At 41.2% G+C, this 24,317-nt stretch overlaps 2 protein-coding genes across 2 annotated transcripts; both read right to left on the reverse strand.

Annotated features, from left to right (window-relative positions):
* Positions 1 to 816: 816 nt before the first annotated feature.
* LOC133126648 (thread biopolymer filament subunit gamma-like) lies at positions 817 to 7,338 on the reverse strand. Its single transcript, XM_061238990.1, has 8 exons — positions 6,545 to 7,338; positions 6,043 to 6,103; positions 5,532 to 5,627; positions 5,099 to 5,278; positions 4,388 to 4,513; positions 1,996 to 2,216; positions 1,060 to 1,209; positions 817 to 898 (listed from the first exon to the last, which is right to left on the reverse strand). Exons 1-8 carry the CDS (start codon positions 7,336 to 7,338, stop codon positions 817 to 819), a joined length of 1,710 nt encoding a protein of 569 aa, XP_061094974.1.
* A 1,875-nt stretch (positions 7,339 to 9,213) lies between these two features.
* On the reverse strand, positions 9,214 to 23,931 carry LOC133127184 (leucine zipper transcription factor-like protein 1). Its single transcript, XM_061239877.1, has 10 exons — positions 23,759 to 23,931; positions 22,193 to 22,317; positions 21,357 to 21,551; positions 15,721 to 15,781; positions 14,768 to 14,839; positions 13,731 to 13,796; positions 13,351 to 13,428; positions 12,340 to 12,522; positions 11,935 to 12,038; positions 9,214 to 11,430 (listed from the first exon to the last, which is right to left on the reverse strand). The coding sequence occupies exons 1-10, from the start codon at positions 23,759 to 23,761 to the stop codon at positions 11,412 to 11,414; spliced, it is 906 nt and encodes a 301-aa protein (XP_061095861.1). The 5' UTR covers positions 23,762 to 23,931; the 3' UTR covers positions 9,214 to 11,411.
* Positions 23,932 to 24,317: the final 386 nt, after the last annotated feature.

The raw sequence follows: 24,317 nt of genomic DNA on the forward strand, positions 1-24,317 counted from the left end.
TGCTGTATATTGAAAGTGTATATTTTCAGCCTCTAACTGCATTGTTTTCTTATCTGCTATAAAGACTATTATGCAGTACAGTCATAATGATATTTTAAGATTATGGTATGCATATACAATGGAAAAATGATTGCCTTGGAGTGCAGGTGTCATGTCTCTGTACATATCTGTGCTGCAGTTGGTTTGCCCTCATTGAACCTCATTGAACAGTCACTTTGTTTGTTTGCCGAAGTAATCTACACTGTGGTTAGTGCGCATCTAAGCTTGTCACTATTCTGAGCTTCCTGACTACTGTCAGGACTAAGTGACATTGTGACTCAGAGGTATGCTGTAGTTTCTGAGAAATGCCATTTAGTCCTATGAGATATGCTACTGTGAAAAAAGCATAGCTGAGATGGTGGAAAGGATCAGGCCACAAAGTAACGGCAAGCAACTGATACTTTCACTTCACACCATGATACCTTGGAACTTCAGTGCAGCAGAAACACTAAACACCTCATATGATATTATTGCCATAAGAAGGGTATTCTATTAAATCTGATAATAAAAATATGGAGGGTTAATGAGTGAAATTTGTTTGTTGGGATTTAGGCCAATTTATGATACTTTCAGGCACCGAATAGGCCATATGAAGAATTTAATCTGAAACAGGCATATTATTTCAAATAGTTCAATACTTTTTTTGTAAAAACACCAAAAATAGATAGGTTGCGTTTTTCAATTAAACTCTTCATATCTTGCTCATAATTGATTGTCTTGGATAAACATTTTTGAGATGGGATTGCTAGTTCATACATAGCCTCAATCCAAACTACTCTACAATAATGTAAGGTTGTAGTCTTCCTTGCCTGCGTCGGAGGGGGGACTCTCTTTGGCATTTGATTGCTCTTCCGGCATTCTGAAACAGACAGAAAAAAGCAAATGCCGATTAAGAGATTCTGTTCTTTTTTCACTGTTCAAAAGGTTAATTATTTACAGTGATCCACATGACAGTGGGATAAACTGAGACTTTGAATCACATTATGAGGGACAATCACAACTATACTTTGGCTAACATACTTTTCCGGCTCTTCAGACATGAGGTCCACAGAAGGGTTGGAGGGTTCAGGGGAGGATGTGCCCTCAGCAGGAGGTGATTTGAATTGGGAGAAGGGGTCAGGGGGGGTTGAAAAGACGAATGATGACTCAGGGCCAGACTTGAGAGGCATGCTATAAGAAAGATAACAAATGTCCGGTTAGGTGTGCTCATGCCACCGCCCTTGATCAAGGCACTGGCCTCCCCTACTCCCCTTTCAGTATAGAGCAGGGATGTGCAACTCCAGTCCTGGTGGGCCGGTTGGTGGTGGTTGGCCATATGAACCATGACTGATTCACTCGTAAATTAGACCACAATAAAATGACAAGACAAGAACAGTTATCAGCTGCTGTTTATATCACAGAATGTGGCTATAAGTGAGAGATCATGTAAATGATTGGGCTAATTAAATTATTAAGAGCAGAAGTTGGTCTGAAATCCAGAAACAGATATGGGCCGCCTTGCCCACCTTGGTCTAGAGCCAGGGTGTCCAATCCTGAGCCATGGAGGGCCAGAAATATGCAGGTTTTCATTCCAACCAATCACTATACCAGCTGACTTCACTAATTAGTATCCTCTCTGGTTGAAGGCATGAAATCAGCTGGTGTAATGGTAAGTTAGAATGAAATGTATCCGTTTACTTTTAACGGCTCATTTTCAGCTGTTACGAATAAATACTACACGGAACACTGCCAGCACCTTATTGGATATAAAATAGTTTATGCAAATGACACACCTACTCTACCAACCCCAGAACACATTTTTTCAAAATTGTGTAGAAGTCCGAGCCAGGCTGAAACAGTGAGAACAATTACTCTTTCACAATCAATTGTGTCAGAAAGGTGGACAATAAGGGGTCAACGCATCCAATGAGATCCTCGGGGCCTCCGAATTCCATATGGTTACCAATGACAACTCACCTGAAGTCGTCTGCTTCCAGCAACTTCCTGTAGGTGGAGATTTCAATGTCCAGGGCTAGCTTGATGTCCAGCAGTTCCCTGTAGGACACGGATTGCTTCTGGAATTCAGCCTTGGCCAACTCAATAGCAGACTCCAGGCTGGCGATCTGGGCCTGACAGTCCGTCACAAATGTGGTGGAAAGGGCCTGAGCCTCAGCTAAATTCTGCTCTAGAGTGATGTGCTGGAGAAAAAGATATTAAATGGTAAGTTTAAAGGGTATTAGTCCTGAAGTTCCTATACTAGCTCTTTGGTAATATAGTCTAGAGGACACTGGAGGAGTGAGGTGGTATATTCCATTTTCTACATATAGTATTGACTAGAGGGATGAGTTGAGGAGAGTGGGTTCACAGTGGTATGACTTCTTAAGACAAGACTGAGTTATGGGGTAAAGAGTTGCAGAACATTATGTCATACAACCCTCTCAGCTGGGTTCTGGGCTTGCAAAGTTATCGATTGCTTTGAGCAAAATAGGGTAGCATAGCATAAATAAGGGGTACTTCATGGGCACTGGCATAAATCAGGTGGCATTACTTGGACTGATGAATTTGCTTCTCTGATTAAGTTCAACTTCTCCCCAGTTTATCAATACATTGATTACACAATCAAAAAGGAAGGCAGTAAGACTGCAGTATTGCAGCAAAGACGATCAGTAATTATCTTCATCCTCTCTTATATACACTCATTGAGCACTTCATTAGGTATTTATTAGACTTATTTTTTTAGATTTATTAAGTCTTTTGTTGCTGTAGCCTATCCACTTAGAGATTTGACATGTTGTGTACATAGATGCTCTTCTGCATACCACTGTAATGTGCGGTTATTTGCGTTACTCTAGATACTGTTGTGCATGAAAATCCCAGGAGATCAGCAATTACTGAGATACTCAAACCTCCATGTCTGGCACCAACAATCATTCCACGCACAAAGTCACTTAGATCACATTTCTTCCCTATTCTGACATTTGGTCTGAAAAACTGCTGAACCTCTTGACCATGTCTGCATGCTTTTATGCATTTAGTTGCTGCCACATGATTGGCTGATTAAATATTTGCATTAACAAGCTGGTGTACAGGTCTACAGGTCTACCTAATAAAGTGCTAATTTTGTATATAAGGCCTGACATTTCCTGTCAAGCTTTTGAAGAGAATAACAAGATTACCAACAACTTTCTCTTCAGGGAGGCTGTAAACTCCCTCTCCCCACTTGCTGTATAGGATGCCAGAGCATGAACACAGTACAGTTCTCTTGCAGGAAGTTTGAGTGCGTATCTATGCCTGTGCTGCAGGGGACCTTTGCCATCACAAAGTTGATGTGACCACTTCCTCCCTTACCCGTTCGTTATACTTCCTGTCAACTTTGATTTATTTCATAATCAGTCATTGAACTGCGTGAGAACAACCATTACCAGTACAGAAAGCAGCCAATCCGACTAAAATTGAATGAATGCATTAAGTCAGCATGTAGCAAACACTCTGAAAGAATAGTCACTGGGGTGGTAACCTACAGGCCGATACAATTGTAGCCTTGGTTTAATTAATTAATTTGTACCTTTCTTGCTGAGAGTGAAGCATATGCAAATAAGTCTGTCTTACCAAAATCCCAGTTCCTGAGTACAGTATCTGCTTCCATGTTTTGATAGCCTTTGTATTGTTTTTGACATATTGTAGGTCAACACACAACTGTGTTGTTCTTACTGGCAGCATCAATGTAAACATTAATCAATGAGTTTTAATTTGAGTCTTGTGTGCCCAGTCTTGAGTGACATTTCCACTTTATTTTCAGCACTTTTTGACCTAACCTCATAATCCCCCCTCCCCCCTCCCTCTCTGTGGCAGAAAGAGTGGCATAACATGAACCCAGCACAGAACCAAGGACTTTACAAAGAAGTTCTTTCTTTTTGCTGCCTCTTGGCTTTCAAAGATAAGGGGATTTTCATGTAATAGTCGCTGACTCATGTTGGCATGACAGTCAGCAGATGTCATCAACAGGAGCTTTGCCTACAAGGCCCTGCAATTCCATTCAGCTAGTACAAACCACACGGGATCTCTGTCAACTCAGCATTACAGGAGTTGAAACTGCTACTGTATTTTAGGGAAAATCCTGAATAGGTTCCATATTTTCAAATCCATTGCTGTTGCTCCGTATCATCATATCTAAAGTGGTGGTACATTCTGGTTTTACTTGGTGTCATCAAAGGACAGGAAGCTTCCACTGCTCAATCTTCTATCTCCCTATGCTGAAGTGTATATAAAGATGTGGTCTCACAACATCTGCACCATTTTGTGAAAATGTGAAAAGTGTGAAAATGTGTGATACAGAAATGGCGACTGAAGTGGAGAGGCAGTGACTCACTGAGGTTATCAGGCTCTGCAGCTCCAAATGCAAGGCCTGCATTGCCTTCTTGCTGACCATGATCTCTTCCTTGGTGATGGACATGGCCTCCGATGTCTTCTCAGAGGCCGAGTGGATCTCATCCATCTGCAAGGAGGGCTTGTGTTCAGACTTGTTTCCGTGAATTAGATCTGCTGTTTAGGATTTCTGTTTTACCGATAAGCCTGTATGAGTGTGTGTCAGTTTGTGAGGGTGTGTTTGGGTGTGTTATTGCTGCATGTTTGTGTGTGTGTGCTTCTGTAGAACAGACACCAATGACACACACACAGTGTGCTATTACCCATTCCCTCCTTGATAATATTACAAAAATACTGTTCTCATGTGGTTCTTGCCAGTTCTTATATATATATGGGATTCAGTAGTACTAATAATTTCCCATCAAATCAATGCAATGCACTTTTTTCCAGTAGTATGAGTAGGCAATCATATTTATGCATGCACTTGTGTGTGTGCATGTGCATGGTGTGTTCTATACAGTATTTAATATGTATTATCCACTGCCATCTGGTGGACATCTTTATAAACTTCACTGGTGGAAAGGCTAGACAATCCATGTAAAAATTATTATTTATCAGTATTTGTTGCGAAAAGCTTCATAATTCGGATGTATCAATGAAGTTCATATCAACAGTAAAGTGACAGTAACTTGAATGTGTAATATGCCAATTGTACCTTGAGTTTGTAGTAGGCGTCGGCTTCCTCTTTGTGCTGCAGAACGGCCTTCTCATAGTCCGTCCTTAACTTACTGAGAGCAGTGGCGATGTCAAAGGATTTGCCTGTGTCCACCTCAATCATAGCCACAGACTTCTCAGTGCTGCTGGAGCCCAACTTGGTGTGCAGGCTGGCCAACTCCTGCAGTGGGCACACAAGTAGACCCCTACGACTCACCACCAGGAAGTGCAAAACTATTCCATTGTCACTGTTCGGAATCCCCAGCCCTACAGGAAAGCACAGCCTGGGGGCCACAAAGCCATACTCACACAGTAACACAATTTCAGCTTATGATGTTAATAGTCAGTGAAACATGCCGTCTTGCAGTCACACACCCATGCAGCTTTACAGTCACAGCTGAATGCACTGGTCATGTTATCATTGGTCCTCCTACCTCAATCTGAGTCTTGGTGACGTAGTCCAGCTCGTTCTTCAGGCTGGACTGTTTCGCATCCAGGTCAATGCGCATGTCAGAAGCCGTCTCAATGTCCTGAACAGAAGGAACAAATGCCATCATGTGTCATTCTTCTCCTTGCAATGTTTCATAAGTATGACTGATATGAATTCAGATTAAACTGTCTCCGAGTTCACCTCTTTAAACTCAGTAAAACATCCCTCACTGAGAAATGAGTGTGAATAGGTTTAGGCCTGAATGTTTCATCATCAATAGAGCTCAATTAAGATAATATGAAAACAATTAAATATATTGCTAGAACACTAAAAGCCCTGTTCTTGAGGGAAATAATGCAGTGTGAGAAACATGAGCAGTCATGCATAGACCCCCATCTAGGTTTGGGGATTCACATGGACAATCAGGGAGTGACTTTGCTATTTCTAGCACTGCTCAGCCACAGCCAAAATTACTTGAATGACAGAATCACCCACACTTCTCTCTCTTCCATTACCTTTTTCATGGCATGGATGTCAACTTCCAGCTGGGCCTTCACCCCCTGCTCAAAATCATATCTGTAGGACAAAGAATAAAGGTCTTTCTGTATCGCTCGTTTATGAACATTACATACACCTGCTCCATAAATTTACCAATGCAATCTTTGATGGCTACATTTCCAAGCATATTTAGAAGATAATTAGCAATCAAAGAAAGCTAATAATCAGTTATCTTTATATTGTAATAAATATACCACATTCATTAGAAATTTTTTGCAATGATAAAACATGGCTAAAAGTCTAAAACAATTTATTGTGCTTAGGTACAAAAGTTGAGACCTTTTTTTGTAAACCGAAGACGATGATTTTAAGTTCATTAAATTAATTAATGATTCAATCAGTGGTTTAAATTTGACTTATCAAAAAAACTTGCCATACAATGCACAAATGACACTGCCATGTGACAGAAATATGCACATCCATTGTGAAGTGTATATTGAGAGTGGGTTGGGCACCTACTTGGTTTTGAGTTCATTGGCTGTGGCACGGATGTTGTCCAGTTCGATTTCGAGCTTGATGGTATCGAGGGTAAGAGACTCCAGCGTGTTGCGGTATTCGGTGAGTTGGGCCTCATACTCCTCGGTGGTGGCCTCTGAGGTATCAGGTGACATCCCTGTCCCTCCAGTCAACTGGGACAGCTTGGCCTCCAGGCTGGTGTTCTCCTGCTGCAGTGCCTTCACCTTAGCCATGTACGCTGAGAAGCGATCATTCAGCCCAGAGAGCACGCTCTTCTCGTCCGCCCGTGTGAGAATGGCTATTATGGGAGCCACAGACTTTGCGGCTATGGCCGATCCGGCACTCACACCCCCCGCAGTGATGGCGCGCCCCACGGTGAAGGCAGGGCTGGGCACCAGTGCACCTCCACCACCACCACCCAGGCCACCACCCATGCCCATATTGAGCCCACCTCCAAGGCCCATCCCGGCCCCCGCCCCACCTCCAAGACCCATAGCTCCAGCACCGAGACCCATACCCAGCCCCAGGCCACCTAGCCTACCTCCTAACCCGAGCCCCATCCCGAGGCCGGATCCGGCCCCCAGACCCAGGCCGGTTCCGGCCCCCAGACCCAGGCCGGATCCGGCCCCCAGACCCAGGCCGGTTCCGGCCCCAAGACCCAGGCCGGTTCCGGCCCCAAGACCCAGGCCAGATCCGGCCCCATGACCCAGGCCAATCCTGGACACACCTCCTTTGGCCAAGCCAAGGCCAGAAAAGCTAGAGCCTCCAATCCCCGACATGGACATGGACATGGACATGGTTCTGAAGATGACCTTCAACACAGCTAGTACAGGGAGCCAAGTGTAGGCTGTACATCTGGAGCTCTGGCTTTATATAGGGCTTGGTGAGAGGGAGAGAACAAAAAGTGGGCTGCTCCTAGTCTAGTAGGCCTGTATCTTGTGTTCCCTGGGGCAAAGCCATTAAGAATTCACTGAAGTGTCAGATCTGTTTTATTAAGCTCTGTCAAAAAAGAAGTAACTTCAGGGGCTGTTGTGTAACCGCAGAAACATCCCGGATCCCATATACCCCCTGAACATGCAAATGTGCAGGGAAGAAAATGCCTAGGATTAAGTTGCGGTAATGTGGAAAGCCCCCCTTTCGGTACTTGGCTAGCATTTATCCAAAGCGCTGTACAATTAATGCGTCTCACTCACCCATTCATACACACTGCCAGGCAAGGCACCAACCGGCTCATCAGGAGCATTTGGGGGTTAGGTGTCTTGCTCAGGGACACTTCGACACACCCAGGGAGGGATCGAACCAGCAACCGTCTGACTGCCAGATGACTGCTCTTACCACCTGAGCCAATGTCACCCTTTAATGAACATTTGAACACATCTGAATTGAGGTTGGTCCTCATAGTAAGTCCAGCATAATAAGTCCTGTACTGAAGACAAACATTTATGTAGTGCCTAATGATTAGGGAACTAGCCTTGTAACCCCATGTTTGTCGGTTTGATTCCTAGTTGCGGTGGCATGGCTACCTTACCCTTGAGCAATACCTAACCTGTATTTCAGTAAATATGGATCTGTGTAAATGGATTGTATGTACAAACAATACGTGTAAGTCACTCTGGATAAAAGTGCCTGCTAAATACCTAAACTGTATTTGCTTTTTGAAACTTTTGGAAATCTGAAACTCTGAATTGAGAATGTATAGGCACATCTCACCTTCTTCTCCTGTGGCTATTATAATATTGGAAACTCCACATTCTCAGTGCTGTGTAGGTCCATGCCCCACCTACTGTACCTGTAACTCAGTGTATGTACCATCCCAGTGCCAGTGTTTAACCCATCTGCTTATTCACTTTACAATATCCAGAGATGGCAAGCAATGTGGCAGATGCTCAGGGTCTAGAAAAAACTCTTCATGGGGAACCTGTGATCTTGATGTGAAAGAATGCAACCCGTTCTAGAGACCACTTACTTGCTTTTAATGGCAATTGTGTGGAATTCATGTGTTGAGGACAGTGAGTGACAGAGAATTTGCTCGGTCTTGAAAAGGCTTTAGGAGGCATTTGAATGGTGTTCCACCAAGGGCATGAATGTAGACATGTCCCCTAGTGGTAAGTGATGAATGATTAGATTCCTGTGGAGACTTGCACACACTGGAGTCAAGGTGTACCTGTGTTGAAGTAATTAATCATTTTTCATTTTACATAATCAGAGATAATTTACGAAGCACATCTGTCACAAACCTGGTTGAGGCTTTACGCAGGTACATTCTATGTGCTCCAAAGATCTTTGTGGCTAGCCAGAATGTCATTAATTTCAATGAATTTAATATAAATGTTACATTTATGCAACATGTGTAGACATGGCTGGAATTAGGGGGGGGGGGGGGGTGTAACCAGCTAGCAAAGAAAGCATACTGCTTAGATTTCTCTCAAAGCTAAGGTCAAAAAAGTATTTTTCTTTTCCATCGATTTAGGTTGGAACACTCTCAGAGCAGCACACAATGCACTATTAACTGGTTTAATCATTTAGCATTTCAAAATATGTTTTGGGAGGTTATACATCTGAAAATGTGCTTAGGAATTAGACTGTTTCATATGTTGTTCAGTAGCACAAGCCCTGCCACAATCTCAGAACACAGCACTGCTGTTGGTGCCAGGGCAAAGAACAAATTGATCTCATCTCATTCATTTTTATTTTCCCAGTCCCTGCAGTGTATTATACAAGCTTAGCCACATTACATTTAATGTCACCTTAACTTGTCGTAAGCACCCAACATCTGTGATGCCAAACAACATCAGAAGCTATGACAGTAGTGTCATCATCTCTTTCTTATGACGCTGAAGGAAACAGTAAGCCACAGCTCTTGCAAACAGTATAGCAAAAGTACAGTCGTATGCAAAAATTTGGGCACCCCTGGTAAAAAAGCCTTTCATAATTAATATCTTGGTGAACAGAAGTAAACCTGACCTCAAAATGGTATAAAGTTAAACATGACAGATTTCTTCAAATGTTAAAGGAAGACTACTTTGGTTTTTTTACAGCTTATACAAATTATTTAAAAAAGGAAAAAGGCACTGTGCAAGAGTTTGGGAGCCCAGTCAGTTAGGAAACTATAACAGCTTGCAAATGCTGCCTGTAGCCAGCTAAGAGTGTTTTCCCCAATTCCTCCTGGCAGAACACCTCTAGCTCAGAAATATTCTTCGGCTTCCTTGCACAGCATGTTTGCGATATCTCCACAGATTTTATACAATATTCATTCCAAAATCTTAATCAGATTTTCAGCTATGCTTGGGATCATTGTCTTGATGGAATACCCAACTTCAACTTCAATTTCTTGACTGAACTTCAAACATTTGCCTCTAGATTTCTTAATATTTGGTGGAATCTATTCTTCCTTCCACTCCCACAATATTCCCTGTGCCCCCAGCTACCACAACCCCAAAGCATAATGGATCAACCTCCATGCTTAACAGTTGACAAGGACTTCTTCTTTACAAAGGCTTCAAAAGATACCTTCTTTGGTGGTGGCCAAAAAGTGGCCAAAGCATTGTTTCAAAAGGCTTCAGGCTTCTCAATGTTTTCTTCTGCATACTTCAGATGCTTACTTTTGTGTTGAGGTTGTTCTTTCTGATAACTCTGCCGTGTAGGTCTTAGTTGTTTAAAGTAGGCTGTATTGCTGTCCGGTGAAAAGCTAGACCTGTGCCTATTACACTTTTTTGCAGTGGTGTGTGGGTTCTTCGGACCATTTCTCACCAGGTTTCAGGCCATTCTATCTAAAATCTTTATTGGTCCTCCAGACCATGCCTTGACGTCAACTGTTCCATTTATCTTCCATTTTCTAATAATGTTAGTGACAGTGGAAATAGGCAGTTTGTAGCAAGTTTTTTGTATCCTTCTCCTTCTTGGTGGAAATGAACCATTCCCTTTGAAACAAGTAAATCACCTGGGTCTGGGCCAGAGTAATCATATTTGTTAAAAGTAACAAAGCATAATCCAAAACGGTTCCCAAACTTTTGCACAAGGCCCTTTTCCCTTTTTATAATTTATAAACAGTAAAGATTAAAATCAAAAGCAATTCTGCTTAAAAAATTTCAGTCTGTTTAACCCTGTAAAAAGGTCTGTTTAACCCTGTAACATTTACAGGTTAAGTTTGCCTCTGTTCACCAAGATATTAATTGTAAAAGGCTTTCTGATTGGTGGTGCCCACATTTTTGCAAATATTAGCAGTATAAGTAAAATCCACTGTGGATTCTGCTTACATACACAGAGATGGACAATATCAATATAATAAAAAATTGTATTCTGTATTCATACGTTTTTTTGACTTGATACCATAAAAATATCCACATTTCAGAAGGACACCAGTATGTATCCAGGATCACCACTATTCAGCGAATGAGCGACATTTTTCCAGCGTAGATTACAAGAGTGTGAATTGCAAGGCAAAGAAAAATGTCAAGGAAACATTCAAAATCTAGTCTGGCAGCAAGATATTACTTATATAACTCCAGTACCTGTTAAAACTGGAATCCAAAGATTGGATCCACAGCCAGGATAGACCAGCCCCGTCATATATTCAATCCTACTGCACTACTTTAAATGCCGTAAGTCCTAAACCCAAGTCTGTAAGTCGATATGTACTTTACAGCCAGAGCATAGCTACCTGTGAACTAATGGGGTTACGCTACGCTGTTCCTCTTTCCAAATAATGTCTTTTTTCCCAAAGCAGGGTCCTTTGCAAAAGTGAAATGTGGCTTTTCAAGAGCGAAGGCTCTCTGCTGTTTTCCAGTCTTTCACTGAAACAGCCTCTATTAGATTTGAGGCACTTTAACCATCTGTGCACATCACAGGACAGGTAATCCACCTGATATGTTTATTCATCTGGTTCATACCTGCAACAGAAACAGATAATATTAGAATATTATTGGGAAAAAAAGTCTGTCAGTTTCACTGTTCATTTTTGGGGTATTTGTGTAGTGTAGAGTAATGGATAGGGAACTAGCTTTGTGTCCGATTGGGGCCTTAAGTACTTATATTTTTTCTGTAATGCATCTGTAAAAATTGATTGTATGTCCAAAAATATATTATCTGTGTAGGTCAATGTGGAGTGTCTGCTAAATGCCTACACTGGAAACTTAATATATTTTCAGTGAAATGCTTAAACTTTTTGATCTCATTCTTCTGTACATTACTGTCCCAAAAAGAAGATCTGTCCACTGCACAGATGTTAACACTTAATAGCAACTTGGTCAGCTGTGGCCAATTATTCTTTTCAATAACAAGTCAAGCTCAGACAAACCCAGTCTTCAGTGAAGAGTAAAGAGATCCCTGTTTTGATTAGAAACATAATGTGTTTGCTGTCAGGTCAGAGCGGCTCAGTGATAGGTCTTGCTCACTTCTGCAAGCGCTTTCTGATATCCTTGATCTGCTCGTTCTTTTTGGTGAGGATCTCCTTCATGTTGCGGTAGGCGGCGGTCTGCTGGAACTTCTTCTCTAGCTCCTGGTGGAAGCCACACCCATAGATATCAATAAAATGCAGAAGTGAACTGTTTCTTATCCTAGGGTGTCTTCACAATATGGTAGAAATACATCCATTGTGAAATCTAGATTAGGAGAAAGGCACACCAGGATTAATTTTGTATAGTCTAAAGAGAAACACTTTGCTCGTTTCTAGACTTACACGGCACATTGAGAAATGGAGTAAAAGGGATCTGCGAAACTGTCTCACCTCAGCAAGTGTGAAGAGAATTTTCACCTGACTTTCACACAGTCAATGCTAATGTGCACAGGGCTGTGTGTACCTTTTCGGCCAGCGAAAGCTGCTCTTGAACCCGCAGCAGGTCGTGCTTGGCAGTAACTAGGTTCTCCTGAAGGTCCTTCTGGGACGCAGCGTTGGCGCTCAGGGACTTCTGGAGGTCGGCCTTCAGGGCCGTTACCGTGCTCTCTAGACTGTCGGTGTCCCGCGACTGCAGCGGCAGCTGGGACTACACAGGAAAGAGGACATTGAAAGTGAGAAGGGGGGGGGGGGGGGGGGGGGGGAACTGGGAAGGGGATAATGACAAGTAGGCGATTGGGTCTGGGACACTGACATGAAGGAGAAAAGGTTTGTCAGTTAAATAGCTAGCTAAATGGCATGTGTGCAAGTGCAGCTCAGAAAACTCCATCCAGAAGTGCTGTAAGTTTTGCATTTATGTATGCCAACCTAGCTGGCCTCTTTTTGGCCTCCCTCACTTTACTGTATCTGATTATTTACTGTACATAAAGTGCTTGCTTGCCACTTTAGACAGTCCGTCAGCGAAGGGTATCCATAACAAAGAAATGGTGCAATGTAGCGATACCAAAATCAGTAATCAGCAAGCCCATCGCAATTGAAGTAGACCTACGAAATGGCATTGAGATTGTTTTTTTAAATGGGTGAGATACTGAGGTTCAAAACGTGATATTTTGAATTGAAGTGCCAACCAATGCAAACATATAGTTTCCACACTCACTATAATAATCTACCATTCCTTCCAAACATCCACGTATCACACTGCTAACACTTCATATCACACCTAATATCATTACTGTTAACAATGTGTTCTAGGACGTATGTGAAATGGGTACAGATTGGTCAAATTCTATATTTTTTAGGGTGGCTGAATTTCTCACACTGTTCTCAGTTTTCCAAGAGTACAATTAATTTCATTTTATGAAGAAGTGGTCAGAGACTTGACATTGAATAATAAGTTCTCTTCTTTCTCAGGGACATTTTGTTGGATGATTTCTATTCTCTCTCAGGTGTCTGTATCATCTCAACACCCGGCTCATACCTGCTGGTCTCCCTGAATCTTCTGTAGGTCTTTCAAAGCCTTCTCTGCCTTGGATTTCTCGTCTAAAGCACTGGTAGCCTGAAATACAATCACTGTGTTACTGCAGGACATGACTGTTAGGCCTTTTCTGTGCCAGGATTACTGCTACAGTCAGAGCAAAATCACAGTACATACTTCTGATCCTGTCATCACTGTAAACCAGGCATGAAAATAAATATAGTATTGGGACTAGCTAAAAAGTCTGTTTAATATATTTTATCTTGACTTTAAAATTGGACCTTTAAAAATGCCAGCTATATTACATTTAGAATATAGAAGATGGAAGTTAGAATGTAGATGTTGGAGATTTCATTGAGATAGCAGGAAAAAAATAGGCCTACCTGTGATTCTAATGTCCGAAGTCTGGCTTTGAGCTTGTCATTTTCCTCTTGCAGTCTACCAATCTCCTGACAATGCAAAATAGGTGTGAAAATAGCAAGGCTGCTCCTTATTAGAGCATCATTCAAATTCAGATTTATTACCCCCTTGGGGAAATTCTTGTTACAGACAGCTTTGCATATTAAACACGCACAAAACACAGGAAAGACACAACAATAAAATGTCAATGAGTTTTACTGTATTTGAGTTTATGGTCGTGTTTACATCTGAGCACTGATAACAAGAGTAACAAACTTTCAATTTTTCAAAGGTCATGGGTATGAGATTTACCATGTTATTGTTCTCACTGTCTGCTTGCATAACATTTATTTAACAGTGGAGCCTTAAACCACATCCTGACGTGCCAACTAAGTTACCGTGATTTTCTGCCATGAGCTCAATATTCAGAACACTTGTACAGGTGACTATGCCAACTGCGATGTGTGATTTACTGATTTACTTCAGCTGCCATCACCTTGAGGTTTGAGCACTGCTATGATGAATTTGGGTTGACACTTGGGTAGAAAGTGGGGGTTCATTAAAGCCTTAACAATCTTAAGATTTTGGTACACAACTATACCTAAGCAACTGCCAGACACAAACCACAAATGAGGAAGTCAAGCGGTTGTCTTTTTTGTTGATTATGTCCACATACGTAGGTGTTTGTTTATTTTGGGGAATTCTTAATGTATGTCAAAACATGTCATATGACCGATATAAAATCACAGAGAAGGTTTCGAGTGTGGTCTAGCTATCTTTTTAAATGAACAACATAAACCATTGCCACATTGCACAAAAATATAAAAATATACATTTAACATTAATTTGCTACAGTGGGCTGTGTGGAGAGGTTCAGACATTAACACAATAGTATTAGACATTAAATTCACTCTAAACAAATCAAGATACAAACAGGAACAACATGGCTAGTAAAGTGTAGTATGTGGGTATTATTTCTGTATCACAGCATACTGTTTACAATGAATGCAGATAGAGCTACCTTATTGAGTAGTTCAGATACCCCTCCTTCATTCAGAGGGGCTAACTTGGGCTTGTTTGACTCTTGATTTGCCTGAACAGTCAGAAACAAGAAACCACTTGTAAACACAAATAGGATGGGAGGGTTAACCACTGGAAGACATTAACTGCACCAGAAAATATACCACATATGTAAACAACAAGACAATGGTTCTGCATTGCATTTTACGTTATTTACAATGTATAAGGTGTAAGCTGCTTTGGAGTAACTTAAGTATTTATTTTGCTCCAGACTACAAACCCCTGTATACTCCCATACCAGCCATTGTAAATCCAGTAGGGCATCAGAAACTCAAATACCCTTATTCAAACAGAAACACTTTATAGGCCAATTGAGAACATAAAACTAAAATAATATCAGAAAACCCAGAAAGTGAACTATCCCTTTTAAGGACAAGGAGTCTGTCAGCTATCAAAGTGTTATTTACAGGAACATCTGAGGCATGCTATCTGAAGTGTGAGGCAAAAAGACTACAGAGAAGCATCACACATACTTGTGTGTAAAATGCTGTAAAATGTGGTTTATATGCAAGATACATTTTTTTTCCAGACTAAATTGTAGTAAACAACAGACAGGTGTGACAGTTACTAACCCTCAAAGTGGGTGGTGTAATAACACCCAGAGCTGGGTTAAATATAAAATCTGTGAGAGTTATTATCTTGAGTGCTATACTTATGTATCTACAGCACTTCTTTTATCACTGAAGGTTGTCAGTGTACTGTATGAGAATGTCTCAAGGTACAAATTTCCACCTATTTTTCTATTAAAAACTTGAAATAGCCTGTAAGCACTGATAGAAGTAAATATGAGGCTAATACCCAGCTAATAATGTTATTTTCAGCTGTACTCAGATCTTGTAATATTATATTACAATCGTGTCACAGAAATTACGGCAGTACGGATTTGCCACACACCTTCTTCCCGGTGGTTTGAAACTCAGTCTTTTCAAACTCTGCAACTTGTTCCAACAGCTCCCTGGATAGACAGATAGACGAATTAAAAGATAGAGGGAAAGGGGGTTGGAGTGGTTGTTTTGGGCATGTGGGTGCACAGCTATGATAGGCAAGAGGCCTGTGTAAGGGCCGGCAGGTCTAACACAGTGTGAGCTGTGAGTATCACTACTTGTGATACTACTGGATCCCCTAACAGTTCAGTTATGGGCTGAGGGGGAACAGTCAACAGGGCACCAAGCAGAAGCAGTAAATAAATAACATTGTTTTCTAACATTTCTAAAGTAAAAACAAGCTCCATTCAAGTGAAATGTAAATGGTTACAAGGTCAAAGAGGTCACCCAGAGAAAAACAGATAGCTTAGTGCTTTGCTGTTGCAGTTTAGATGTTTTAGAGGAAAAAAACAGTTTTAACACATAGTACTTTTAACGGTTGAAGCAACCCCTTAAGAGCCTTACATGTGGTTTGAGGAGGCTGCTTTGTATGTACATACAGGAGATAAGGGCGAGCCCTATGCCTTTATAACCACACGCTCTTTTTTCAACATAGGATCCACACAAGATCGAGGGCCTTTGCGTGATAGAGATGGGCTGACAGAGATAGCATGCAAAAAAAAAAAGAAAAAAGAGAAAAAAAAACACACAGGGAGGCCACAGGCTTGCAGAAATTTTTTTTTTGTAGTGTCAAAAACAGGTCACACTCAGCTACTGCGGTCATTTCTGTAGATGAAAACCAGTCACATTTAAAAGGACATGCTATGAACAGATACTGACAGTTTAGGCTGTTTAGAACAGCCCTTCTTGTGTATTTTTACTAGTTATGGATTTGATGCTTTAACCTGTGGAAGAACCAATGCACTTGTAAATCGCTTTGGATTTAAAGCGTCTGCCAAATGACTAAAATGTAAATGTAGTACACAGAATCAAGATCTGCCTCAACAACACAAATGTTGGCTGATTATCATTCCTGATAATTTGCCTTGGGCTGAGACTAATCCAAATATGCAAACTACTGCCCTACACAGATGCACATATCCACGCTGGTTCTTCCAAACTGTTTGTGAACATGAAGTGTGACAATATAAAAAAACAACTGAAATAATATTTTAGTTTTTTGCCCAGGGATGGGTATAAATGCTGATCTGAATGGAAAGGTTCACAAGTTCACAAGAAACAAATACATTAATGTTTGAAGATATTGCTGAATTGTTTATCTTCCATAAAAACCCAAAGAAGAGAATGGGTAAGTTGTCACATTGTTCATTACTACATGACAAATGCAATTGCCATTGTGTGTGACTTCGTGTTCTGAGGTCAACTTCCTGTTTACATGGGGTCAAAATCACACTAATCTGAGGTGAGGATAGTTTTCAAAGTTTTCACTTTCAAAAGTAAAAAAATAGCACTTCACATTTAATGTAATAAGTGTCTTAGCTGAGTCCTATGTTAAACTGACCATGACATATAGCCCTACTTAACACACCTGTAAGTTTGGGGCAAGTTGTCTCAGTGACTTTAGGTTGCCCCACTATAAATAAATCGACACCTAGAACTTGCTCAAAAATCATTGTGATATTGTAAAATCAGTAACTAGGTTTCTTGTAATCGTACTACTAATATTACCATCAACGGTGTTAAAGGCGCATTGGCTGGCTCTTCCATTGAAAATAGCTACATTTTTACTCACTCATTTTAAAACCAGTTTCAATGCCATTTTGCAGGTCTAGTACAATGCCAACTACTGATTTTGGTATAGCTACACTGCACCATTTCTGACATTTATGAAAACCGCTCAAAAAAGAATGATAAAAAACGATTTCTTTTTTGCACAAAAATAACTACATTTAACGGATCCTGACACAAGACCACTCCTTCCGTGGGTAATTGCATATGTGGTTTTTCTAAAGTCTTGACTGTACACTTTAATACATTTGAATTAGACATAAAAATTCTACATTTCAACGATGGAATGTCCATAGACTTAATATGGGGAGACACAATGCTAACATGAATCAGGCTAGTCAAAACGAACATGAGGCGTTATGTTCAGCAACATTATCGTGTTTGGTAGCAGCTAGCCAGTCTCACTGACTGTGCAACATGGCAAGCACTCAATTTATAAAAATGTGTTGGATACAGTAAAGCGAGGGTGGCCACAAAGCTTGGTCAGCATACACAAACAGAAAACTTACAGCCAAATCACCAGCTAAGCTAATTTATTAGGCTAGTCATAAACAGCAACATAGTGAGTTCACTAGGCTAGCCAGCAAACTTAGCTCTAATGTTAGCTAACTTACACGGTAAATATCAAATATACATATAAAAAGTGCTGTAATTACTACATGGTGAAACCAAAATGTATAAAAATACCTTTTAATAAAAGCTCTGCGTCTGCACTTTGACCACATATGAATACTTTTATTACAAAAACAGAAAATTTATATGCGCCAGTTCTGTGAATCTGACTCTAAAGTTAGATTAGTCAGATATACAGTTGACAACTGCCACATGCCACCATGTCCTTCTGCCCTTCATTTCTGAGATTGTTCGAAACAACAAGCTTGTTTGTAGACATTATTGATGGGGAAAGGGGTGGTAAAGGGGGTACAGAGTTTGCATGTTCTCCCCGTGTTTGCGTGGGCTTCCTCCCACAGTCCAAATACATGCAGGTTAGGCTGATTGGAGAGTCTAAATTGCCCGTGGGTATGAGTGTGTGAGTGAAATGTGTGCCCTGCGATGGACTGGCGACCTGTTCAGGGTGTATTCCTGCCTTTTCGCCCAATGTATGCTGGGATAGGCTCCAGCCCCCCTGCAACCCTGTTCAGGATAAGTGGGTTAGGATAATGAATGAATGAATGAATGAATGAATGAATGAATGAATGAATGAATGCATCCCATTGTGATGTATTGTGCCCAAGAAATGTATGAAAGAGTGAAAAGTGTGACAATATACCCTGCTCTCCCCTATATCACGTAGGCTTCTCTGCGCCACATTAAATTCAAGACTTACAGTACAGTCATCCCCCCAGGCTCTCATCTCCGCCTGCTCAGTCCCTGGGTCCAGCTGCCAATCAGGCTTCCCTAGGAAAATTCTTGGGTATCTGAATCAAGTTGAGATCCATCCCCAAATAAGAGAGCTCTCTTGCAGAAAGACAGCACCCCTTCTGCCTCCCCTGTCCCCTACGGGCCGTCAGGGAGAGAATACCAGGCTGTAACTCAACCGCCTACTTGGCACTCCCATTTTATGTTGGTTTAAAGATGATTTTCTTATAGACCTACGCTCTCATCTCAATAGAGGAAACCTATGTGTCTAGTTCCAAGGGTGCCTTTCTGGAGCAAAATGGTTCAATCTGGAAGCATTTACTCATTTCACACCTACCATAGGTGATTCCATAAAGAACTAAAAAGGGTTCCCCTATTAAGACCAGCCAGACCTTTCAGAACTTTGACAGTGTAGTAAACAACTTTACAGAGAGATAAGCGGATAACTGATTTTATCCACATTGTGGTTGTCACAGATGCCAGTAACATAATATTAATGCTCCAGAAAAAAGTCAAGGCTTATAAAAAACTGCTTTTAACAGCAATGGTGTCAACACCATTTTTTATTGAACCAATCAATCAAAATTCTGCTCATTTTAAATAGTGTAACTTCAAGATATATCAATTTCGCCTTAGGCAACATTTATTTTCTGCCAGGGCAAGAGAATATTCTCCCCCTTGAGGAGTACATTTTGAATAGTAGTGCACATTCCGGAACAACTTTGTTGTGGCTTGCTACTGAGCAGCACTTGAAGGCATTCTTGGCAGCTGTGCGTACAAACCCAAGGAGGGGGTGAAGGTTTTCTTTCTCTCAATTTACAAGACTTGATTTGTCTCCAAGTTTCTGCAGGGTTAAAAAGAAAGAGAGGACCTAGAAATTATGGCGAGGTGGCTAGCACCCAGGGATTAGCGGTGCTAAGCAGCGCTGCCTCATCCAAATGTGCTTCTTAAGCAGAGACAAAACAATGGTTATATCCCCACTGGTGCAAAAGTCTACCCTTGACTTGAGAATAACCGTGTTTGCTTTGCAGGTAACCTCCTCCAAAGCATTTTCAATACTGCAGCTTTCACTATGCATATTACTGTATGTATTTATACAGTTTGATGTTTACTGAACCATTTGATGTTGAATCACCTGCTTGATGCTACAACTGTGTTTGCATTATAGTCAGAAGTCACTACAGCTAATGTGTCAATCTGTAATTATTTCATATGTTCACAATTTTTGTAGCAATATTGATTTAATGTGTTTCTGCTCTTAAATTGCTCCTCTATATGCACAAGCTATAATATACAAAAAGCATCTTTAAGATTACGTTTGATATGTTGCTCAATATTATATTGTCAGACAAAGTTGTTGGTTGTCTCTAGATTGTGTTCTTTGTCCAAAATACCGCTAGATTATCTTTGAGGTTCCCAGTAAGCTAATATGTTTTGAATGGTATTTGGAGTGTGACACAAACGTTTGTGTCCCCCAGTGAAATCCACCAGAACTGAAAAATTACGGATTGACACTAACATTGCCATCTTTTCATTGCCACACATTTTGTTGTACTACTGTGCATTGACAATTAAGTCTATTAAGTATATTCTATTCTATTCTATTCTATACAAGTATTAAATAAGAGGAAGTTAGTACAAATGTGTTGAGAGGTGCTCTATAAAGGTGACCTCCAAACACGAACATATCCCCAATCTGTCCACGTTTTCTTTTAATTCCTTGTTTGATTCTTAAATGTATCAAGGAAGTGGGTTTGACTGACAGGGACGATGCTAAGCACCTCAGAGGGCTAGGGCTGATGTACCACGGTTGAACTGGTGGGTTGACCTTTGTGTGAACTCTACACACCCTTTCACTTTGTGCCTCAGCAAGCGTTTTGCTTGGCTTACGGCCCTCCAGATCTCTCTGAACCTTATTTCTATAGGTTATTTGCACTACAGTTATGCAAAAAAATGACAACACCAATGAGGACTCCTTGTGGAGTGGGATGTAATTGTGTGTTGCTGCAGGTAAGCAGGGGTAGAACCATGACCTCTTGCTTGTTCATATATAAGTAACCATGTATCAAAACCTGTATAAATAACTGTAATATTCAATTGTCAGGAAAAATCCAAGACAAGAGCAGCTCAATGCTTAACAGTGGCAACACTATTGCATGCACAAAGCTTTTGATGAGGACATGATGGGCGGCCTGTAGCGTAGTGGTTAAGGTACATGACTGGGACCCGCAAGGTCAGAGGTTCAATCCCCAGTGTAGCCACAATAAGACCCGCATAGCAGTTGGGCCCTTGAGCAAGGCCCTTAACCCTGCATTGCTCCAGGGGAGGATTGTCTCCTGCTTAGTCTAATCAACTGTACATCTGCAAAATGGCAGTAATGTAACAACACGGGCAATTGAAATTGCTCATCGAAGGGTTGAACTTTAGTTTGCTTACTACCACTATGCTGCATTATGAATACCGTCATTATACTTCCGCAGAATCTCCACCTGTCCCCATTCTCTACTAGTGTTACGATTGCGTACCCCCCCAAGTAGTGTTGACCTCTCCCACGCCCACCTGTTCTCCAGCTCTGAGATATCTGTCTGCAGCTTGAGGTAGAACTTCTCAGCCTGGGAGAAGAGCTGACGCAGCAGCAGCACGTTGGTGTGGGCCGTGTTGATGAGCTCCGTCTCCACCTCCCCCCGAACCACCACCTGCAGCCCCTCCAGCATCTCCGCCACCTCGTCCACTGTGAAGGTCTCCTCCACCAGTCTGCCGTCAAAGACAGTAATGGGAGTCTACAGTCAAGACTCAGCAACGTAAGGCAAAAGACAAGGCATGCTCCAGGATTACACTGACTTGCTTGTATATGTGCCTGTATTTTATGATACACTGTAAGTCAACTTTCTTCCACATAGGGGTATGTAAAATGAAAAGCAGTAGCATTCTATAGTAATACTGAATGTAAAATAATGAGTTATAATATAATATATACATACACTCAGTGAGCACTTTATTAAGTATTTATAAGACTTATTTTTTAGACTTCTACTGCTGCAGCCTATCCACTTAGGGGATTCTAAAGACTAGTGTGTGTGAAGATCAGCAGTTTCTTTTATACTCAAACCACCCTGTCTGCCACCAACAATCATTCCACGGTCAAAGTCACTTAGATCACATTTTTTCCCCATTCTGATGGTTGATGTGAACATTATCTGAAGCTCCTGGCCTGTATCTACATGATTGTATGCATTGCACTGCTGCCACACAACTGGCTGATTAGATAATCGCATGAATAAGTAGGTGTAATAAAGTAAATGTTCCTAATAAAGTGCTCGGTGAGTATATATATAATTCTAAAACTACAGCACCATAAACACACACACTCTCACAAATTCAGTGTGAGAGCACACCTGCTGTCCTTGAGGTCCTGGAAACAGGAGTCGATGGTCTTGACTCTCAGAGCTCTCTTGGACCGAGCAAAGCGCATGTAGTTGATCACTTCGTTCTGGTGGTGCTCGTTGAAACCAAACTCAGCCTGAGCGATAAAGAAGGCAATTTCTTAACTTGAGCCTGGATAGTACACGTGATTATCAGGTAGTGGTTGTTATTTGAAGTGTTTCTGCAAAAATGTATCAGCAGAGGGCAGTGTTTTATTATTTCAGTCATATCTGTGAAAAGTAAGTTCACAGCGTCCTTCACTGGGTGAAGTGTGTGCCACATGCACAAATCAATGGTGCTGACCACTGACCTCAATAAAAAAGAAAAAATCAATAACAGCCAATATCAGTGAGCTAGGTTGTAATTACGTATACTGGTTTTGCAACTATTAAGTAATAGCGAATGATAACTATGTAAATAACCACCGTCTGCCAAAGATATCTACAACCGCTGTAGGTGTAACTATTAACTGTTAGCTAGCTACTACTGGAGAAAGTTTACTGCGCTTTACATTTCAAGGTGCATTGCTACCCAGTGCATATAGTATGTAATTCGTTCGAGGACATTATCTAAAAATTCATAAAGACTTTATCTAACGTTAGTAATTGCATTAATTTAGGAAGCAAGTCTTGGAGTTACACAGCAATCAGCTGCAATTTTGGTCTGACTTAACAGAGCACTGCCAACCCTGCTGAAAATAGCAGCTCGAGCTAGGTTTTGAAACAGCTGGGTGACCAGTTCAGACCAGCTCAAGCTTTGTCCAGCTTAAGCTTTGTCCAGCTCAGACAAGCTACCAGCGCTAGCCGGTTGACCTACCTCATACCCAGCTAGACCAGTTTCATGACCAGTTTGGCCATGCTGGTTGACCAGCTCATGCCCAGCAAGACCAGCTCAATTTTGAAGATGGAGGCAGTCTTTTACCACCAAATAACGTTAAATCATGTTATACCACCCGTTAAAGACATAACATAAGACGACCAAAAGATGCTAGGTAACGTTAGCTGAGTATAACTTTACTGTTTCTCTAAGTTAACATAACTTACACTAACGGGATGCCCATGAAGACGGCCCTCGTTAGGCTTGAGCTACTTGGGTAACTAACGTTATAGCCGCTAACAAATAGCATCTCCCCCAATAACCATAAGTTTGGCCATCACATAACTCAGCCAGCTATAAATAGCTAGGCTAGCTAGCTAACATCAGTTCGCTAAGTGACTTAAAAGTTGCTGTCTAGTTTAACGGAGTAGCTAATGTTAACGTATCTTATTTTGATCATGCCAAGTTAGCTGGTCAGCGAGGGGAAATAGTTGTGTATAGTGTAACGTTAGCTAATTGAGCTTGTTCCCCAGCTTGCTAGTTCCAAGATAGTCACTGTTGATAATCTGTTTCTGTGTGGACTGGCCTTACCTACAGACTGACTGGCTAGCTAGCTGTGTTAGGTGATGCTCTTGTTTCTCTTGCTAGCTAGTAGGAAGCTTTATCCTGCTAGCTAGCAACTCTATCCTAGCTCTCAAGCAGCTAACTTAGCTAATACTCACCATTTCGCTCAGACAGTCCAAAACCTAGTTGTGTTATTGCGAAGATTATGTCTCTAACACAACGCATATGAATCAACTTGGCCAGGAAATAATCAAATTTGCATGATTTTATTTTAAAGAGTAGCCTGCTAGCTATGGTCCTCTGAAATTATTTAGTTGTGTCATTGAGCCGGTGTCATTGCGATGGCAACCGGCTGCTACGCAACTGGATGTTGACGTAAACGTGGATTGCGTGCTGAAACGTCAGGTTTAGAACACACGTACCAACGTGATTTTCCCATACAATCTATGGATTTTCCATTAGTGAATTGAACGTACGCAGCCTTCAAGTTTCATTGAATGCAGCATCGAGTACTATAGAGATATGAATTGCTTCAGTTTCCATTTAAGGCTTAAATGCTAACACTGATTACTTCAAATCTGTACTACAGTATCTCTATTATTTACAATGAACTATTTGACTAGCAACAAAACGTGAAAACTATTCAGTTACTGGATGTAGCTATACAGCATGTTTCTGTTCACTGATTATTTCTTAAATGATATCTATCTTCAATAC

The sequence above is a fragment of the Conger conger genome, chromosome 4 (assembly GCF_963514075.1).
Source record: "Conger conger chromosome 4, fConCon1.1, whole genome shotgun sequence".
Classification (NCBI taxonomy): domain Eukaryota; kingdom Metazoa; phylum Chordata; class Actinopteri; order Anguilliformes; family Congridae; genus Conger; species Conger conger.